Source organism: Numida meleagris, chromosome Z, assembly GCF_002078875.1.
Source record: "Numida meleagris isolate 19003 breed g44 Domestic line chromosome Z, NumMel1.0, whole genome shotgun sequence".
Taxonomy (NCBI): domain Eukaryota; kingdom Metazoa; phylum Chordata; class Aves; order Galliformes; family Numididae; genus Numida; species Numida meleagris.
Window position 1 is genome coordinate 50,038,603 of NC_034438.1, and position 21,822 is coordinate 50,060,424.

Here is a 21,822-nt window from a genome sequence, read left to right on the forward strand (position 1 = left end):
AGTCAATACCTAGTGCTTTGCCAGATGCTATCAGGTGTAAATTAGTTAGTGTCTTTGAAAGTCATCCAAAGTTGCTAATAACTGGCCATCTTTCTTCGAGACAATCTAGCCTTCTGTTTAACAGTGCCTCTCAAGGAACATTTATCCAACAAAGACACGAAGTAATTAGAATACTTAAATTTAGAAGAATGTTTAAAAATAGACATCTAAACTAGAGGCAAATAATAAGCATTCCTGGAATCCTACAAATTTTACAAGTAAAACAGTGCAGTTCTTCTTTAGGCAAGTACATAAATAAGAGTCATTTTTGCAAGCAATGTAATACCAGCATAAGCAGATTTACTGTATTTACTGGACATTTTAAAGTGGCCTCTTTTTTTAGTTATTTCATCACATGGGGACTTACTTTGTTTTTGTAACATCAGAAATGAAGAGTCTAGGGACGTGTCTTCTGCCAGGGTAAAATGGATTAGTTCCACAAACTTAGCAAAGTCATGCTTGCTTTGACAGCAGAAAAATATGACACATCTTGTTAAAATGGTAAGCACAGGGGCTCTTTGCTAAAAAAAAAAAACAAAAACAAACAAACAAAAAAAAACAACTATGGTGTCTATACTACTACTATCTTACTTTCTTGCTTCTCATATACTTCTGTTTTTACTGCTTGTTTTTTTACACCCTTGCTATCAGTCTTTGCACCTCTAGAACTTTTGTGGTGGCGAGCTAAAGCAAAGTATGTGTTGCTGCCATGCCCAGAAAAGGCTCTGGAGCGTTCCCAAATCACTGATTCCATAAAGTAAATTAGAATGAAAATATTAGGTAATTAATCTGATTGTAGTTAAAATGTTTAAATGGCACAGTTTTGTTGCAGAAACTGTTTTTCACATGGTGCTCTTTTCAGCTGTTTCTGTGTGTGTTGAGTCAGATGGTGCTCACTCTGTCTGAGAGTTAAATGTGATACGTTTTACTTTCCCATCCTCCACACTTTTTCATCCCGGAGGTCTCAGACCAGAGCTCTGTTTGTTATGTTACCTGTTAAAGAACAGGCAAGCTAGTTATAGTAAGTGAGTGATACATTCTGAAATGCAGTAGTTAAGCAGAACTCTCTGAAAACACAAAATTTTCAGATATATAGCATAATAATATGAAATATTGCCACAGAATAAGTTTCAGATTCTTGGAATTACTTGTAGCAGCCAATAATTACCAAAAACAGTTGAGTTCAGCTTTTGGTTCTGATTTTGAATGATGCCAAAGGTCAGAGGAAAAACAGATGAAATATACAACGGTTGTTCTGAAAGTGATGCCTCCTATTTTATGATGTTGGCCCACGCCATCAGGGGCAGATGTTGGTGGTATGGCAGCGGAATCTGAACCTTCCCACTGAGATCCTGTTACATGTTGTTGCCATGTAACAGATGGCAGCAGAGGGGCACTCTGACAGAGTGGTGTCTGACATGGAAGTGCATGTGGAGCAAAGGTGTGTCACTGAATTCCCCCATGTGGAAAATATGGCACACGCTGATGTTTATTGACACTTGCTGAACATTTCTGGAGACTGAACAGTGGATGTGAGCACCGTGAGGCGGGGAGTGGTGCATTTCAGCAGTGTTGACAGCAGCAGTGGGTCACCTCTGACGGTGCGAATTGTTATGAGTGTGGCATGCAGGCTCTTGTCCATCACTGGTGGGAATGCACAGCTAATGGTGGTGACCTTGTTGAAATAGGTGAGAATTTTCTCAAGTAATATTATTGTGATCTTTGTTTCTCTTGTAGTTTCCATGGAAATAAATAGGTGGCATTACTTTCAGAGTAACCTGCATATATTATAATTACATCCTCTCTTCTCTCTCCCCTCCACCACTCCCCTTTTTTAATGGGCTTCAGTGTTCATTATGGAACGCTTTCAAAAGCAGATGCTAGCTAGAATTTTGCAGTTTTTTGGTTAAATGAAATATGGAAATAAGTAGCAAAATCTTGTGGTTTTGCTCCTGATGATGCTACTTCTGGAGAAATCCCTTTCATTTTAGTTGGTCTATGTGGAGAACAGACCAGAAATAGTTAAGATATGTTACTTGAAGCTGCTTGGCTGCCACAAACCTGCTCTGGCAAGGAACAGCCATGACAGGGTATCAATATTTAATTGCTTCTTTGGATTGAAGTGCACAGTTTATATGTTACAAATCCTTTTACCCAGCAGAGAATTTTCCTTCCAGTTTTAACTGTCAGCATCTAGGAGTGAAGCTGAATATTTTTGCCATCATCGGTAATGATATTCTAATAGACAAACCTAGTTCTTACTTTTCTAGTGTCACTTAACTTTCATTTTTTGCCTTGTCCAGTCTCTGGCTTAGTGAATTTGAGATGGAAAATCTTGTAGTCATTTAATAGATTTGTTGTTTGATCTTGTGTAAGGAAGATAATCTGTCCCACTTCCTCCCTGATGTCCTGGTTTTGTGAGCAATTGTGATGTGAGCAGCAGACAATTAGCAGCTCTGTTCAGAAGGAAGAAAAAGACAGACCTGCCAACAGTGCTGTGGACATGTGATTTCTCATTTCAGGAGGATAGGTGAAATTTCTCCATGTCTCCTCTAATCTTAATCTGAGTGGACAGTGGTAGTATCTTTTTTCTTCTGTAATGTTCCTTAAATTAATAGGAAAAAACAGTTGTAAGTTTGTCAGAAGCATAAGTTCAAGGGTAGTAATTTACTTATATCTTGAAACGATTAGTTTCTGTACCTTTTAAATATAAGCTTTTATGTTTAAATAATCATTTAATTTCCCTTGCTCAGAGCATAACCATTGTGCCAGTGAAGCTGGATGCACAATGAAATTAGATCTGTTGAAAGAGAAGTTGCCAGTTAAACAGACTTTACTTCAAAACAAAACACTTCCTTTGAATGTGTCATCGCTAGCTCATTAGACTATTTTCAGCTTTTAAATGTGGCACTCTTTTTTTCCTTCTCTCTCTTCCTTCTTTAGCGTCAAAATGCTTAACAACTGCAGTCTACAAATACTTCCTCAGTAATTTGGATGGCCTCCCATAGACGTGAGTAGCCTCTACCTCAGGAGAACCTTGAAGTAGGCCTGATTTCTTGTGGCTGCGTTTTCTTTTTGGCTTCACCTTATGATGACTTCAACTGCTGGGAGGGGCTGTGTGTGACCGCAGCGTCAGTCAGCCTGTTCTGGGGACAGAACTGAAACAGACATGTTTCCTCATGAAGCTGAACTTGCTCTGTCAATAAGCAGCACCTGTGCCACCAATGCTGGTGGGCCACAGTACTGGATACTTTCCATAAGTATTTAGAAGTCCAACATTGGAGCAGCTTCCTTCTTTTTTTTTTTTTTTTTTTTTAAAGAAAACTTTGAACTTCTTTTTAGTTCTTAATATGAGAGGTAATTTAAGGACGTAAATTTAGAAAACTTAACAGAACTGCAGTAAGAAGTGACTTCTATAGACACATTCACATAGTTACACATTATCCAAGTGCCTCTTGAACAGTGACAAGCATAGACATCAACCACCTTTTTAGGAAATCCATTCTGGCATTTGACCACTTGTACGACAAAGAAATCTTTCCTAATATCTGGTCTGAACCTTCCTTGGTGCTGTTTTGTGTTGTTGTCTGATGTTCTAACATTACGAACCTTGTCCCTTTTTGGTTTTGTCTTGACTTCCTCTCCTAACATTACCTAATGTTTTGACCACCATTAGACCACCTTCTGAACACTTCTACTGCAGAAGAAGTGCTTAGAAGAACTAGGAGAACAAGTACGTAGTCATTATCTTAGTGCAAGGGAAGAAAGGAGCTAGAGATTCTGATTTAAATATGTATATAGAAAGAAAATATTACTCATCAGCCTGTTAGTTTAAAAGAGTGCACACAAACTTATTTTTTTTATGGGAAAACAAAAGAAAGCTAAAAGGAACTCAGGAAAGTTATTATTTTGCAGCCTTTTTTTTTCCTTTTTTTTTTTTCTTTTTGTTGAGGCAAGAAACATTTCATCCTTTTCTCTGTAAACGGTCAAGAGCTTGGGCCCAGAAGAGCCAGCTTTACAAACCTTGGTACAATATAATGTATATTCACAGTGCTGGTTGTCACGGTATTATCTAAGGGTCTGCGTCCGTGACAAGGGGGACAGGCCTGAAAGAAAAAAGAAAACAAGAAAAGAGGAAGGAAAGAAAAAAAAAAAAATTGCCGGCGAGTAGGGACCAGCCCCCGGGCGGTGTGGCGGCTAAAGCGGCAGAGAAGCCAAGGAGCCACACCCTGGGAAAAACAAAGGGAAGAGGGGAAAAAAGCAAGGGACTCGTAGGCGGATCTAACACAAAAAAAAACAGCGGCACCAATCTGAGGAGGAACAACTAATTTTACTAAATATATCAAAATGAGGCTAGTAGAATTATATTGGAGAGTTTACAGGCTGAAAATCTTACACAGTAAACTGCAGGAGGACCACGTGCTTTCTCCGCCGGGCAGGAAGGAACAGACCCCGCGTCTCCCACGCCGCTTCACCCCTCCCCTCCAACGCAAAGACCCCTGGGGAGTGCACCTCCTCCCCTCCCCCTCAGAGGGCCACACCAAAAAAGGTAGTTTGCAGCAACCAGGAAATTAACTCTTTAACTGCCCGTACCTTACATGATGTAATGATGTGGAATACCGACAACAAAAATCACAAAACCGTAACACTGGTCTTTGCAGCTACTATTGTAATTGAGCAAGTTGATTTTCTGTGCTGCACGTGACTACTATTTCCAACCTATTCTTACCATCCCAATATTAGTAACCTTGTTGTAAAGTTTGTTCTACTCAACTGTAATCTGCAGTCCACTTATTTGGGTTGTCTAAGGTGAAGGCAACAAAGAAGTACTTATAGAATGAAAATGTATGTATGTGGTAGAAGATAATGTTGTAGAAAACTGTGTTTGGGGCTCAAATTTTAAACAGTAGTATTGCTGCAAGGTATCAGTAATGAGCCATGTGAGAAAGAGGAAGCTCAGTAAATGACGGTCTTTTATTTATTCTTCCTAATGGATTTGGTATAGCAATGACAACTTAATAAAAAAAGTGAGGTTTTATTTATTGCATACAAAATCCTAGGTGCTTAATGTTAAAGCTGAGGTGCCCTGCTCATCTCCTTGTTACTCCTGTGGATGTGCTTGGAGTTCTGTGCCTAAATAAGCAGAGAAGGCTATTGCATTGCCTGTTTCAAAATTCAATTAATAGACTTCTTAATTTACTTGACAGAAAATAAGTATATGAGGCTATGTATGGGATGTTTTCATGGAAGAATCTCGAGAACTGTCAGTGGCAGATTATTTGTCAGCTAGCAAAATAAACTCTAAAATTTCAACATTTGTATGAAGCTATGGTAACACATAAAGATGCATTAGAGTTTAAGATAAAACTCAAAAACTGGTAGCAGAAGTGTTTTACACGTACTCAAGTCTGAAGGCAAATACTCAATAACCAGTTTTACTAGCTTTGAAGCATACTTTTCTATAAAATTTTCTGGAAATAGTCTGGAATATGTATTATCTTGTGCAGGCAGTTCAGGGTGAGTGTTACAGTTATGCAAACTCTTGAACACGTGGAGACACATCTGGCATAATGGTTCCATTAAATCTTTACTGAAGAATTACAGGAATTTTTCCAACTTTGTAGCTAAATATAAAGTAACTACTGAATGTTGACACGTGATTTAACGAGCACTAGAATTTGAAGGAAGTAACCTCTGAAAAATGAGAGGTGTTTAGTGTGAGTAATATTCTTATAAATTGTTGTGCTACAACTAATATGGCAGTGTTTATTTCTTTAACAGAGCTAGAAATTATTGTAGAGCTTGTCTTACATTTATTTATGTTCTACTAAAATAACAATGTCAGCAGTGAAGAGGTAACAGCATCTAGTTACTTCTTTGCAAACAGCCTTACAAAGTTCAGATGTACTTTGTTACTGCATTATTTCAACTGTCAAGCACTACTACTTATACATATTTGTATACCTGAATTTTTTGAAAGATCAAATGCTAAGGGTTGCTTAGCATTTGGAAAGCAAAATGTCTTACCTGCCTCTAATATGATAATAGATGCCCAATTTGAGTTGTTTTTAGACAATGAAGTTGTTACTGAGTACATTTGGGTCGCTCATTGCTTTCCAAAGTTCTGCTTGAAAAATCTGAATATACAAGTTAAGAATTTATGCTGCTAGATACACTATGCTGCATACCTTTCTAAAATGTAGATGTGAAGTATACTACCAATGAAGCAGTATTAAAATGAAGGGTAGGTAGGCCTTCTATTTGGTAAGCCTGTAATGACTTTCTGTTGTTAGGCTCTAGGTGAAATTACACTGAGATGCTGCTCTCAGGCTACATACACTCTTAAACTGAAAAAAAGTTTTAGGCACTGATTCTGTTGACAAGTAAGAAAAGACCTGTCAAAAGAAATAAAGGATCGTATTAGAAACATATGGCCTATGTTATTTGTGCACACTTTCAGTATAACACGCTGCTTTTTAAACAAGGTAAGTTATTCTCAAAGTTGAACAGAGAAAACAGGATTTGCAATGCCAAGCTCTGTCTCATGTTTGTCAGTAATAGATGCTGTCCTTTGTATATAAGCGAGACTGCTGAAAAAAAGTCTTGCTGGGCAAGAATCCTTTTTATGTTCAGCAGTCCACCCTTAGAAGAGAGATATTAAAGAGCAGTGGTAATTCAGTGGATTTCATTGGTTGATTTTTCAGCCTTCTGATTGATTTTTTTTTTTAGATTTTATGCAACACAGTTTTTGACAACTCCAGGTTAGAGGTTCATTTACTAATGTTTTTAGAGACATTAGAAATTTTCAAAGCTATTGAAATAAGTGGGAGAAAATGTATATCCTGAGTACAATTTTGTGAGAGATATTACTCTTCGTCTGTAACACATGAAGAAAGTTTATTGAACAGATGTGAAAGAAAAATGTAAATCCATTTCCCAAGAAAGCTTACATCTGCCTCCATGTCATCAGAAACTTGGACAGCTCTGTCTCTTCAGAATAAATAGCGTTTATAGCCTTATGAACATTTATTTCTGAAGATGATTGCTCCACTTTACTTGATAATTACAGAATAAAAGTGGTCTTTGGAGGAACTAGTATTGTCATCCATGCCTAGATCATAGGTGTTAATCTGTATCACCATGCTGAACTGAATTATTTTTATATCATGTGAGTATCTGACCATTAGAAGATGCTAAAGTACTAAGCTTAAGTAATAAGATCATTATGCCAGAAAATAATTGCAGAACTAATAGAATGACATTATATTTAGAATATAATAACATGCAAATGTTTCAAAAGAATTAGGACTGACATCACTTAACATGCTTTCACTCAGCTGAAAAGTTTGCAAAATCATGAAAATACCATGTCAAGGTGCTGCATTGGTACGTATCAGCTAGAGGTGAACTCACAGAAGGTGTGCTGGAGGTGATTTGTTTTAGTTAGTCACTGGAATCGTAGGTAGTTTCTGAAGTACAGACACCAGCCTCTTGTGCTGCCCATAGAGAAGGGCTTCCTGCTTATGACACACATACTTATATGACAGAGATGAAAAGATTTGGTGAGCAAAGGCCTGATGAGAGCAGTGAAGTTGCTGCAGGTTAGACAAGGCTTAAACACAAAACATCATGGCAGAATGGAAAGATCTTTTTTTTTTTTCCAAAAAAGTTAATTTCAAAAGGAAATAAAAATACTAAATTTCAAAACATCTGATCAGCTGCAGTGATATTCTAAAACAGCAAAAATCTTTTTAACATGAGCTAAAGTTGATTTGTAAATTACTTTAATACTGTACTGAACATAAATGCAATGAGTATATAAATTATACCTCAATTGGCTGACATGATTTCCTTTAAGAATGTGAGTTGTTGGCAACAAGAAGATGAGAAATGAGCACTAATGAAAGGTAATAAGTGTTAGAAGGCATACTCTGAGCTATGGTTTTTAAAGCATGATGGCGTTGTTTTCAAATATACAAAAAAGTCTTTTCTCACAGACTTAGTTGCATTCAGTGTTGTGGGTTTCTTTTTTTAAGTCTGAAAATGTTGGCAAAATGCTATATGCAGTCACACTATCACTGGTATTTTTTCCTCATGTTGATTGAAATGGGCTTGCATGTTCATTTTTAGCTTTTCCTTCACGCATACATTTTTCTGAGTTAATGTTTCATATTTATTTTCATTTTTTCCATTAATTTCTTCCTCTTCAGGTGCAATCTAGCTCCTGTGGTGGAGTTTGCTGCAGATGTGGGAAATAAATCTGATTTTATTACCATGAACCCATCAGTTGTACAAAGAGCATTTGGAGGCTTTCGGAATGAGAGTGACAGAGAAAAATTTGTGCATAGACTATCCATGCTGAATGACAGTGTCCTTTGGATCCCTGCTTTCATGGTCAAAGGCGGAGAGAAGCATGTGGAGTGGGTTAATGCGTTAATCCTTAAGAATAAATTGAAAGTGCGAACCGCCTATCCATCACTGAGACTTATTCATGCTGTCAGAGGGTAAGTGTCTGGAAAAGACTGGTCTGTCCTTGGCACAGTGAAACTCATAACTAGAATTTCTAGCAGCCAGAAGAAAAAGAGCACGTAAATTGTTAAAACGATTAGCATATTTTCCCTATTGTTGTAATGGATTGTATTTATGATGAAATAAGCTTGTTCAGCAGTAAATGTCATCCACTCATTTAGCCTACTGTAATGCAAACAATTGAAATGCAATAGCACAATAACATTTCTCTTTTGCTTTTATATGCAAAGTATTTTTATGCTCATTATAGTGGGAAATTGATGAAAAACAGACTGGATTCAAAGAATATTTGTATTCTTAACAAATCAGAGGACAATAAAAGTGCTGCGTGTCTTCTTTTGGCAAGGCTATGGAGTAAAAATATAAATTTAGGTAACATATTGGCAGTAGGTTAACAACCATGCAGATAATGAAGTCTGGCAGATCTGAAAGTAATGAGCTCCTTTCCAAAATGCCTAAGATTTTGTAGCAAACTTTCTCCATTTGCATTCAGCCAGGTGCTTGGTCAATTCAAGAGCACTGACCAAAAAGTTTCACATTCACGCTTTCTGCAGAGGTTTGGTTTTTTTCAACCTCATAATCAAACAAAACTCTTATTTGAAGGCTCCATTGCAAGTATGAGTATATATGGCTATGTATGAAAAATATTCAGAATATAGTAGCACAATATGTATTTGCTATGTGAATTATGACAGTGTAATAATATTCAGCTTCTGTTCCTTGAACTGTCCAATTTGTGGAGTTCGGGGAAGTGTCTTAATGCTTGGACAACAATTAATAATTATGTATCTGCCTAAAGTGTTAGTTGTGTTACAGCAGCATAGATAGGAGCAGTGGGGATGTTTCATGTGATAGCCCAGTATAGTATGAGAACATGAGAATAAAGCTTAGAAATACATTGTTCTTTTGGGTATTAGAGCTTTTGAGTGTGCTTTTCTGCCATGTCCCAGGTAGCTTGACTGCTCTGTTCTTCATATGGTATACTTCTGGCACTGAAAGAAAACACTGTCCCTTTTGGGATTTCACCGTTTTTTTACTGTGTTGCTCAGTTTGCTGGTGGATAGTTCTTTTCTTATACAGTTACAATTTAGTTACTTTTGGGCCTTGATTGTGTTGAATTTTCAAGTGTTCAAAGTGCATATAGCGCATGGATAAGCACAGTGGGCTTTGCATGTGTATATAAAATAAATACGTTCACTTTCAAATTACAAGCAGCTATTCCCATTCCCATCTGCCAAGTCTAGGCAAAATTATCAAATATGAATTGTAATTCAGAATACTCAGTCTATCAGTTGCCCAATCTAGGGCACCTCTGGTTCTAAGAATTAGTACCTTCATTGTCTCTGTGAAGTGAAAGTAACATAAGCTCTGCCATCACAATTGCTGATGAAAATTTAGGCTGTACTGTATTTCAAATTATACCTACTGGTGTCATCCGATGTGACTGCACAAATCTGTTGAATCTGTGCTCTAACCATTATGCCCTCCACTTTCAGACTCTGTTGTTTTTTCAGGTAGCTTTTGCTGTTTTGTTCTTCTGGGAGGTAACTGTATCATCATATATTCTTTACTATTCTTTTTTTTTTTTTTTGTAATTGAAATAAGAACAAAATACGAAGTCAAAAATTAGAAGATAAATTTGTCCTTGACCTAACCCTTGACTTTATACATGAAGTGCAATGCATGACCTGAATGTGTCTTCATGAGTCAAATTTGGAAGTGGTGCAGCTAGCATTTGGAACATTCTTTAGATTTTACAGAATGCAGACTTACAACACCAGTCCATAATAATGAGGTTTGTATTACAACAAGGTTAAATCTTAGGAGTGAGTATCATCTCTTTATAGGTTGCATTAAACCTTTTTAAGATGTGTTTGGTTTCTATTTTAAATGGAATATCATGGTAGTATGGGAAACAGATAAGCAAAAAATATTTTTAAATTGAAGTGTGCCTGAGCTAAAAAATAATATTTCCTACAAATGAACTGACTGTTAAATCAATCCATTTTTAACAGTAAGACGTGGGAGAATTTAAGCAAGCTATGAGCATTAAGTTCAGTTTGAAACTAAAGGACAGCTAACCCCACTGCCATTTAAAGCAGCGTGTGCAATTTAGCTACTTATTTTTAAGTAAAATCTTCACAGAACTGTATTCTGTTATGCTCATATCTATTTCAAATCTACTGTAAACTGATAATTTATGAGCTTATGAAGAGACACTTCCTAAAATATACGCCTGTGAAACAGTCCTTGTTTTATGAGTCTGAACTATTTTTGTGTATTTTCGATACTTTTGCAAGCTGTGTGTTTTCAAGTGAAGTCTTTGTGACCACATAAAGTAAACAGTGATGACCTGTTGAGGGCCCATTGTGCTGCGAAACAGAAGAGATAAAATAAACACAATCTGAAAACAGCTTTTAGTTGGATGAGAAAACAGGAAACCTACCCACAAAAACTGTGTGTTAAAACACTGCAGGGCTTGTGCAGACTGTTCTTAATAGGGTGTCCGAGCACACGTGTGAAATTGAGGTTTATGCTATGTCTCCCAGTATCTTAAGCCATAAGAGGGAAGTGAAGTTTGAGTTACTGATGAAAGAATAATAAGGAAATCTGAACTGCAGGAGGTGTGTTCTGCAGACTATATTCCTTTACATAAGGAAACGGCTTGCATGTACATTTGCAACCTTTGTTGTGTAGAGTGCGAGTGCTCTCTAATATTTGTATCTTTGTTTCAGTGTAGCTTAATGGTCTTTTAATTTACAAATGCTTAGAGCAGTTACTGTCCTCTGTTCCTATTCGTAACATCCTCAAGCTCCTTCTAACTTCCATACAATTAAAAATTCACTTATTTTCCTTCTCTTGTCTTAATAATATCAAAGCATTCTGGCTTTGATATATTGAACCATATTTTGGATTAAATAATAATTGATATGAAGGTAATTAGAACTATTCTAAGTTAAACTTCAGTGATAAGAGAATCACTCAAGAAAGTCAGCATGGCTCATATAGTCAGCTACATTTTAAAATCATCCTAATGTCGTAAGTAAAGCACAGTGAGAATTTTCTTTGACTGTGCCAAAGACATAATACTAGGAGGGTGTGCTGAACTAGCATACTCAGTTTGAAAGCATATCCTTATGGAGGTGAATAAAAGGTGCAATTTTGTCTTTAATAAGCTGAAATAGTCCCTTAGCTGTTTTTGAAGACTTAAGCAGCCATGCTGTTTCTTGTTTCAAGGACTACACCACATCCTTATCATTCAGCTGGGTGAACTGAAGCTTCTGTTTGAAACTTATTACATTGCAACTACAAGTCTTTATAATCCAAAAATGTACAATTCTGTACTACAGGCCTGAAAACTGCCTAAAAAGAGAGTGTATCTACTCTAACAGGTTTCAGTTCTGACTTTTTTTTCCTGAAGAACAGATTGCTTGTGTAAATGTAAATTGATATTATTTAACACACCTAGAATTTTATGAAAAGCATAGAAATGTAGTGTATTGTGTGTTAAATAATTTAATAACTAATGCTTATAAATTCAGTCTGACATATTAAGCAGTAATAGAGATCTTTAATGCTGAAGGGTACAGGCTAATGGCCATAAGGTTTGGAAAGGATTGTCTCTGTCCTTTTTGTATGTATCACACTGCCACATTGTCCAAGCAAATTAGATTCTTCCTTCATTAGTCTTTAAAGCATAAGGCATAGTCAGTTTCCAAAGACAGGACACTAGTTTTCTTAGACTGCTGTTCTAATCTAGTGTCACTAAACTCTATATACTCTTTTAAATAATAATAGCAGTTTTGCTGCAATTGCATATGTCATTGAGATTCTGTCCAATTATTTCCCTTTTAATTGAAGCAATTTTCTGAGCAGCACTTAGTGTCTGGGAGTTGATTTTGATCACATACTAGCGTAAAGTCTGTGTTCTGAGAACATCTTGAAAACTTTTTTCTGTCCATTCTTGAGTGTTTTGGGTCATAAAAGAGGTAATGTTGTGTTTAAAAAAGAAACTGCTTTTTTTTCTTTTGTGGATTCCATGCCTTATTAAACTTACATGAGCAATGTCTTCTCTTCTGAAATCTCAAGGGGATTCAAAGTTTTGAGAAGAGATTATATAAATACTAAGTCCAGCATGGTAACTAGTATCTAAACCTATAGCATAAATTTTAAATGGCTGATGTATTCATATATTTAATTTGAGTAGTTTTATACCAAAATAATCTTGTAGTTTCATATGATAATTTCAATTTTTTTTTTCTTTTTGTACTTCTTGGTCAACGAGTTTGTTTATCAAGTTAAAAAATGAGATTCAGAAAGTGTTTTGGGGGCAGTTGCATGATTTCCTCTTGAAGTGTTTCTAAAAGCTTTTTTAATGGAATTTTTAATGTAACTGTGCACACATTATTGACAAAATAATTGAGGTAGTTAGTACCAAACTGAGTTCAAGATGGAGGCAGAATCTATAAATGAGGAGCTTAATTGATTAAAAGGATTCTTTGCTCTCTAATGCCAGTCCTAGAAAGGTTAATTATGAAGTAATTAAGATGAACAAACCGCATTACTTTTTTTTTTAAATTGAATTTAGCAACAAATTTCAGAAACTTTGATTTATTAATAGATCTGAGATTTCATACTGAACTCTTTCATTATTAGGATTGTTTTTAACGATCTATTTCAGGTGTGTGATACTCTTTGAAGCGTGGAGTGTGTCTGTATGATCTAGTCTTAGTAGCAGAGTTCTACTGGAAGGCGTATTAAACTGCAGTGTAGGCTAACAGGAACTGAGCTTATGGGGATCAGAGTCCAGATGCTCTTGTTTATTTCTGGCGGTAGCAAACAACTAAACCTGGAAAGAGGACAAGCAGATGCTTTTTGCTGTCGGTCGGTCCTGTCTTTCAGCTCCCCAGGGGGAGCAGGGAGGGCTCCTGAGGCCTAGGCACTTTGTTGGTGTATTGGAGGCCAGAGTTAACTCTCAGAGCCCACATCTGCTGGCGCACAATGGAAAACATAGGCTGAAGATGCGGAAACACCCTCACTCCTGCCAGCGCCATCTTTTTATCTTCTGTAGTTTTCTGAGAACTTTTTTCTCATGTTTCCTCTCTGTCTCCACCAAACAAAATTCTCACATTTATCTTAATGTGTGAGAATGTTTTCTTGGCTTTTTTCCAGTTGGAGTCATCCCATGAACTATGAGTCACTCAGCAGCGGTAAATCATTGCAACTGATTCGCAGAAGATCCCTTCAGCCTTGGGGGTATGCAGCAACCTCGTGGGTATCCTGTGGGATTAGCCTGGGCTCCACTAACTTCCTCCTTGCTACTGCCTTTACGAGAGTGGTATTAGACTTGATCCTACATTAAACACAGCAGAATTCCCACTGAATTCTCTGTGTTGTGTAAAGAGTATGCCGCATCTATTTATGGTCATTTCGGTGCAGAGTCTTTTTCCCTTTGTTAGTGAAAGCAAACAGCTGTTGTTTGAGTGGAGTGACCTTTTGCACAGCTTCAGCACAGCTCAAGAGTCCTTCACTGTGGGAAATACAGGAGAAGTACTGTGAGAAACTGAAACATGCAGAAATCAAATAACTTCTCCAGCAGCTCTGCCCTCATAAAGAAACAATTGCTGGGAGCAATTGATACTGTAAACACTTCTATTCCTTCCTTTACTGCTACCATGTTTGTTTCTTACAGCTAAAATTTGTTCCTTAAGAAAAGGTATTTTGAACTACATGGATCACAGTCACTGCAGAAATCAAAGAATGTAAAAGATGGCCAATAAGCTGAAAATAAAATAACAGATTTATTATAAAATTACAGTCTCCTGCATCATGCCAGAAAAAATACTCAAAATATGAGGAAAAAACAAACCAGATTTCTCTGCTTTCCAGTGAACTACACTCCTGTTTTCCATAAATGTGGGTGTAGAAATAGGGTTTTTTGTGTCACAAGTACCCTTCTGGCCAGGTCTAACCATCAGTAGAGCTGGCTTTTTCTGCCAGATTTTTTCAAACAAATGAGACACCACTCAGTTTGGATTTTCAGAACTTGTATGGTGTTAAGTCATTCTTCAGACCTCAAGATCCTTCCCTGATGTGAGAGAAAAATGTGGCATTCCTCTTCCCGAAGCTGGGACACCACCAAGGACCCGGGCCACTCTCAGCCCAGCAGCTGATGGCCAGGGCTGCAGGAGCTCTGCATACCATGAGAATCACCAGTCTACTTATCTGGCGTAGAGCTCCTCAGTGTGTCCTGCTGTTTCCTTTGCACAACATCTCCTCTGTTCTTGTGTTTTGGAGAAGTTTGGCAAAGACAAGATGTGATGCTTTCTGAGAGAATTAAGTCTTTTTTCCATGGGGGCAAGCCCAGTTAAAGTAGTGGAGGACACAAAGGGGAAGTAGAACGTATGAAGGCTGCTCCAAAAGTAATGCTTCCTATTTTATTATGTTGGCCTACAACATCAGAGCTGGATGTTGGTGGTATGAAAGTAGAAGCTGAATCTTCCCACCAACATTCCGTTACATGTTGTTGCCATGTGACAGATGGCAGAAGAGGGCAGTCTGACAGAATGGCATCTGACATGGAAGTGCGGATAGAGGAAAGGTGTGTCACTGAATTCCTCCATGCGGAAAAAATTGCACCCACTGGACATTCATTGACTCTGATGAACATTTCTGGAAACCAAACAGTGGATGTGAGCACAGTGAAAGCTGGACTGCTTGATTCTCTTGTTCACTCGTGTGTTCACTGTTGGCAAAAATGCATGGCTAGTGGTGGTGACTATGTTTAAAAAAAAAAAAAGAGTGTTGCTGAGAGCTTTCTCTATCAAATAATGTTATTGTGCTTTTTGTATCTGTCCAAGTTTCCATGGAAATAAATAGGAGGCATGACTTCAGGAGTGACCTACATGTATGCTTTTTGTTAGTTTATTTATCATAGTCTAATCCATTCAGCAAAGTAGAACCTGAAAATCAGGTCATGACTGTAGAAAGACAACCTTTATTCTTATTTATTTGTTGATAATAAAGCTCTGTTGTTTTTTTTTGTGTGTGTGTCCCTTTTGCTGTGGCAACTGCTTTGTTCCTAAGCATGAGCAATTAATTTACTTTGGAATTGTAAAACATACTCTCCTAAGGTTGAATTTTAGCTTTCAAGCAGATGAGAGCAACAGACTTGGTTTAGTAAGGAAATTGCTTTTTTTCAAGTTTTTGAAGCTTAGATTGTGGCTGTTAGCATGACTGTTAGCAGCTAAGGAGGGGATAGGTTACACATAGTTTATTCAAGCAGTATATTTACATGTTTGTTTTTGGCAATAATTCTGCTACTGATTTTTTTTCCCAATTGTTTTATATTCCCTTGCATAAAATCTTTTAATTTCTATGTTTTTGAAAAGTATTAAAAAAAGTGCAAAGTTAATTAACTCTTGTTTGTCTGTATCTTGCTTCTGTAACGATAATTGTTGATGTACAGCAGAAAAGCAAATCAGAAACAGTTTTCATAGACTGTAAAGGGGGTCCGTGGAGTCCGTAAAGAGCCATGTTTGACAGGCAATGCTAATAGGATGAAGAGAAGTTTCTCGGTGCTTTTGATACATGAATTGAGCTATGTGTTGATTCTCTATGATATGTGTGAATGAGTAAGTTCTATCAGGTTTACTTTTATTTCTTTCAAGGAGGGTGAAACTTAGTTCTGCTATTTTTTGTTTTGACTGAAATGGTTAGGTAGAGTTTTCAAAAATCTGTGTATTTAGCTTTCATCTTAATGAACTTCTATGATAAGGAGCAGTTACATTGAGTATCTAGCCAGTAACTTATTTCTTCATATGATTAGTCAATTTCCAAGGTAGAGTGGAAATTAGCAAAGAGATACAGTTTTAAAAGATGTGACTAAAAATGGCCTTCTGGTTTTTCTGCATGGATGATTCTGAACTTTTCAGCAAAATTGGAGAGTTATTATGATGTGATAAATTCTACTAGTTCTAAGTATGTTAATCTCTTTTCCAAATTGATTCTTCATCTGAAATAAGAAAAATAGTTAGAAAAAGAAAATTAAGATGACTTAAGTGTTTTTCTTTTTTGGTCTTCATTACATATTTTCAGAGGGAAAAGATAGAAGCAATAGAAATGATAGAAATGGATACACATACTTCTGCCGGTTCCTTTGTTCGGTGATATACTTTTGGATGTCCCACTGACTTTAAACAGAGGTAGAAGAGTATCAGTGTATGCCGTATTTTTCAGAATGGGTAATTTTGGTAGAGGAAGGATGATTCTAGCAGGCCCTAGTAGTTACCTTTTACCCCAGCTCAAATAATTGGATGGTTTATGAAACTGAATAAACAGTCCCGTCCTTCAGCAAAGTGATATGCTGGGATAAGTTGTGCAGTGCATGAATGAACAGTTTGGGTTAATGTCTGTTACAGCCTCCCTTTTTAGTTCGCATGAGCTTCTTCAAAAATGCTGTAACAGGTTTGTTTGAAGTTCCTGGATTCTTGTTCTTAAATGGAGAAAGTCTCTCTTCAAATACCTGAAAGGTGATTGCAGTGAGAGCGGAGTTGGTCTCTTCTCACTGGTGACAAGTGACAGGACAAGAGGAAATGGCCTCAAGTTGCGCCAGGGGAGGTTTAGGTTGGATATCAGGAAAAACTTCTTTCCAGAAAGGGTTGTTAAGCACTGGAACAGGCTCCCCAGGGAGGTGGTTGAGTCACCTGAATGTGTTTAAAACCGTTTGGGTGTGGTGCTCAGGGACATGATTTAGCAGTGGGTTGTTAGAGCAGTATGGTTAGGTTGTGGTTGGGCTTGATGATCTTGAAGGTCTTTTCCAGCCTGAGCAATTCTGTGATTCTATGATTCTACTTCAGGTCAGAGCTAAGTAGAATTTAAGCACTTTAAAGCTAACAAATGCTGAAGCTAATAACTGCTTTTCTCCCAAAGACTGCTTGTGAGGAAGCACTCTGTCTCTCCCTTTAACACAGGGAGTGTTGTGTCTGGGAGATTAAGTTGTATGTGAATTTATATTCACTAACAGACTAATTGGTTGAGTTTGCTGCTCTGAAGTCACGTTTTTGAGACTTGTCCTTCAATCTTCAGAAAGAGAATTTATGGACCACAGGAGAAGTTATATTCTTAACTTGTATTTGTAAAATATAAAAGAAAATACTTTTATTTTTACATTGCTTTTCAGTATTTCTGTTTTGAAATAACACTTGATATACTTCAGAAGTGTTGTAGACATTATTTACATTTTCCATTCTGTTTTTAGTGGGACAAGTGTAATTGTTTGTGTTCGTTGAAGCGTGTGTTTAGTGAGGTAGTCAAAGAAAATTGACTTAGAGAAAGCTATTGCTAGAGCTTGTATTTCTTCCTAATCTTAGTTGTGCTCTATTAACCAGCAGGGGGATACAGGAGAATTTCCAGTTGGAATGAGTAATTGTTTTCTCTTACAACTTGCAAGCAAAGACCTGCAAAAGGATCTGATACAAGACCCTACTGAGAGTAAGAGCAACTGCTGGTTTCAGAACACCTAGGAGGCTCATGGGGTTTTGTGTTTTTTGTTGTTGTTGTTTGTTTTCCTGTCTTCATTTTAGTATAAAAGAGGGCACAGTCACCAGAGGTGCTGGAAGGAGAGGAAGTAGTGGGTATGCCAGAGTCATACTGAAACCAACAGGTGGCACGTCTTAGTCTTATGTCAAAATCTTTATCTTCAGATGAAGCCTGAAACATGCAGAAGGCCTGAAAGGGTAGTATCCTCCTCTTTGGGTTCCAGACTGTTCCTACAATCTAAAATCCATCTGCAGGCTTTGCAAACTTTGAATAGCTCATATTTGGCAAGGACTTTCCAGATGAGGCCCTTCTCACATTTAGTCTGTAAGCGACAAAGTAGAAGATGCAAGAAAGAGAATGTAGACCATGGCACATTGCTCTTCAAGACAAGAAGCTTTCAGAAAATAATCTTCAGTGTTTGGGGTGGTTTTGGGGATGTGTTTTTTTTTTGTTTGTTTGTTTGTTTTTAATTTGTTCCTTCTACAAAGCTAGTAGTCATTTAAAAATCACAAAGGTGAGCCCTGAAGGCTGTTAAAGACAGGATTCAGGAAAGAACACGTATTTTGATGCTGCAGTATGTTCTCCTTTTTGAACAGTGAGGTATACATACTGGCAACAGCAGGGAAGCTGCATGGCCACATGAATCCTCACAAGCATAGCTTCTAACTTTGCTGTGGAGACTGTGGGGCTGCTGTAGGGGATGGGTGTAAGCTTTTGCCAGAAAAAAGAGTGTAGGGCTTGACTTACCCACTGATGACCACTGAGATTTCTGCTGCCTGTAAAGGGTTTCTCTTGGGATTTTGTAGAGGATGTGGTGCTCTGTAATTTGGATTTCTTAGAGACCCAAGGGATGCTTCACACAGGAGGAGATCTGTAGGGTCAGTGAAGAGGCTGAGTCAGTTATTCAGAGGTGGACTGCATGAATTTTGGTGACAGAGAAAAAGTAGTTTAAGATGATATGATTAGAAGAAAATTTGGCCGATGCATTTGTAAATCTCAGCTCTGTGATGTTGTTAGTAGTAAACATCTGCTCTTTCCAACTGAATCCCTTTACAGAGCAGTAGGCTGCTCACCCACAAGGGTAATGTAGAAGGACTTCAAATTGTTAAGACAAGAAGAATTCAAATTGTTGTTAATTATATGGCTGATGGTGACTTAGTAGAGCCACTGGCATTATACTATGTCTAGAATAATAGTAAGAGTTAGATCAGTTTCTGCTTAACCAATGCTTTCACCAAGAAAGTGACAAGTACTTCCTTTCTTTTAGCGAGAATTGTTAATTGTGAATTTCATCCACGAAACTTTTTTTTCATGTAATTTTACAGTTATTTGGCTGACTGTTTTGTGTTTCTTCTTTTTTGATTTTTAACAGTACTAATAAAAATAGACACTTAACTTGCATACATTTATAGATGCATTTAAAAATGTATGAAACCCACAGAAAGAAAATAAAATAAGTTATAAAAAAGAGAGAGGACACATCTCTATTTTTTTTCAAGTACTGGCCAATCATGACAAAGTTTTTTTTTCATATTTTTCTGCACTCCTTTTTGAAACATATTGTAGAAAAGAGAAATTGATGCAGGAAGCTGTCGTGTTGGCACATGTGGGAAGACAGCAATATAAATACAGGAAGTCTTTCTGGAAGAAAATCAAAACTCTAATCTCCCCGCTCAAAAACCATGGGAATTTGTGTTGGAAATTGCTTGGAAAATTAATCAGTGCAATCTGCAGCCTTTCTCATAGTTATCACATGTTAATTTCTGACCCGGTGTAGTAGTGACTCAAACTGTTTTTTTCTCAATCTGTTGCATGTCCTTGTGAAACCAGTTGGTGGGCTTGGCAGAGCTCAGATCACATTTTATTGCTGATAATTGGCATTATGGTTGGCATTGTTTGCTCTGAAGGTAGAGCTTAATAGAATGTGAAAAATAGCAACATTTGCTCTTTGAATACACTGGTTCTTTGGCATAAAATCCTAGAATAGCTTGGGTTGGAAGGGATCTCAAGGATCATTGCTAGAGGCTTGGGGCAGAGTGGCTGGAAGACTGTGTAGAGGAAACAGACCTGGGGGTGTTGGTCAGTGCCTGGCTGAGCATGAGCCAGCAGTGTGCCCAGGTGGCCAAGAAGGCCACTGGCAACCTGGCTTGGATCAGAAATAGTGTTGCCAGTAGGAGTAGGGAAGTCATTGTCCTTCTGTACTCAGCCCTGGTGAGGCCGCACCTTGAGTACTGTGTCCAGTTTTGGGCCCCTCACTGCAAGAACGACATTGAGGCCCTGGAGCATGTTCAGAGGAGGGCGACGAAGGTGGTGAGGGGTCTGGAGCACAGGCCTTATGAGGAGCGGCTGAGGGAGCTGGGATTGCTCAGTCTGGAGAAGAAGAGGCTCAGGGGAGACCTTATCACTCTCTATAACTACCTGAAGGGAGGTTGTAGTGAGCTGGGGGTCGGCCTCTTCTCTTATAACTAGTGACAAAACGAGAGGGAATGGTCTCAAGTTGCCCCAGAGGAGATTTAGGCTGGACATCAGGAAATAGTACTTTTCTGAAAGAGTGGTCAGGCGCTGGAATGGGCTGCCCAGGGAGGTGGTGGAGTCACCATCCCTGGAGGTGTTCAAGAAACATTTAGATATAGTGTTGAGAAACATGGTTTAGTAGGGTTATTGGTGGTAGGTGGATGGTTGGACTGGATGATCTTGTAGGTGTTTTCCAACCTGGCTAATTCTATGATTCTATGATCATCATGCTCCAACTCCCCTGCCACAGGCAGGGCTGCCACCTGCTAGATTAATTACTAGATCAGATTGCCCGGGGCCCCATCCAACCTGGCCTTGAACACCTTCAGGGATGGGGCATCCACTCTGGGCAGTCTGTTCCAGCATGTATCAGTAATAATCTACTCTAAATCTTCCCTCCTTTAGTTTAAAACTATTCTCCCTTGTCCTATCACTGTCTACCCACGTAAAAACTTGATTTCTGTCCTGTTTATAAACTCCCTTTAAATCTTGAAAAGCCACGATGTCGACTCCACTGTATTGTTTGTAATGTTTTTCATATTTGATGGACTTTGTAAGGCAATGTCCCACTTCTCCTGATCTGTACATTAAGTTGTGATGCAGCAAATTATTGCTGTTCATTCATGTTCTTCAAAACATGCTTTAAAGACTTTTTTTTTACCTGTTAAAGGTCTCATGGAATCTTTATCTTAAGGAGTAACTTCTACTTCCTTATTTTATTGAAGTAGTTTACTTCTATTTGTATGAAGTCTGGTTCTTCTGCTTGATTAATTCATTGCAGCTGTAGGATTTATTATGGTAGAATCAATAGCTTCTATATGTTTTTGATTAATCTGCTCTATCTTGTTGCATTGTTCAAATCTAAATGCCTGTAATAGATACTTTATGTAATAATTTCTAAAAGAGAGACTTCAAATTTTATTCATTAAATCAAGAGGTCGGATTTTCTTCTCTGTAATTGAGGTTAGTTTAACAAATAATGTAGCAGTGCACATGTTGATTTACTGTATCAATTGGGAGCTAATGTTTGATTTCAAGCTTCAAGAGGAATTAAGCACAAGCTGAAAGTAGTTTTATGCAATCAGTCCAGTGAGCAAAATGCATCCACTGTATTCTAATGTTTTTTCTCTTCTCTTTTCTTTTCTCTTTTTCTCTTTTCTCTTCTCTCTTTTCTCTTCTCTTCTCTCTTTTCTCTTCTCT

The 21,822-nt window shown here is 37.7% G+C and overlaps 1 protein-coding gene across 2 annotated transcripts in view; it reads left to right on the forward strand.

The window, feature by feature from the left end:
- ST8SIA4 (ST8 alpha-N-acetyl-neuraminide alpha-2,8-sialyltransferase 4) overlaps positions 1 to 21,822 on the forward strand; it is a 60,116-nt gene that overhangs the window by 18,591 nt on the left and 19,703 nt on the right. The window contains exons 4-5 of one of the 2 annotated variants that reach the window (XM_021380470.1): positions 8,250 to 8,543; positions 13,741 to 15,097. In XM_021380470.1, the coding sequence (XP_021236145.1) occupies positions 8,250 to 8,543; positions 13,741 to 13,930 (484 nt within the window). In that variant the 3' untranslated portion in view covers positions 13,931 to 15,097. Of the gene's footprint in view, positions 1 to 8,249; positions 8,544 to 13,740; positions 15,098 to 21,822 lie in introns of those variants that run through there. The other variant, XM_021380469.1, reaches the window with a different exon arrangement.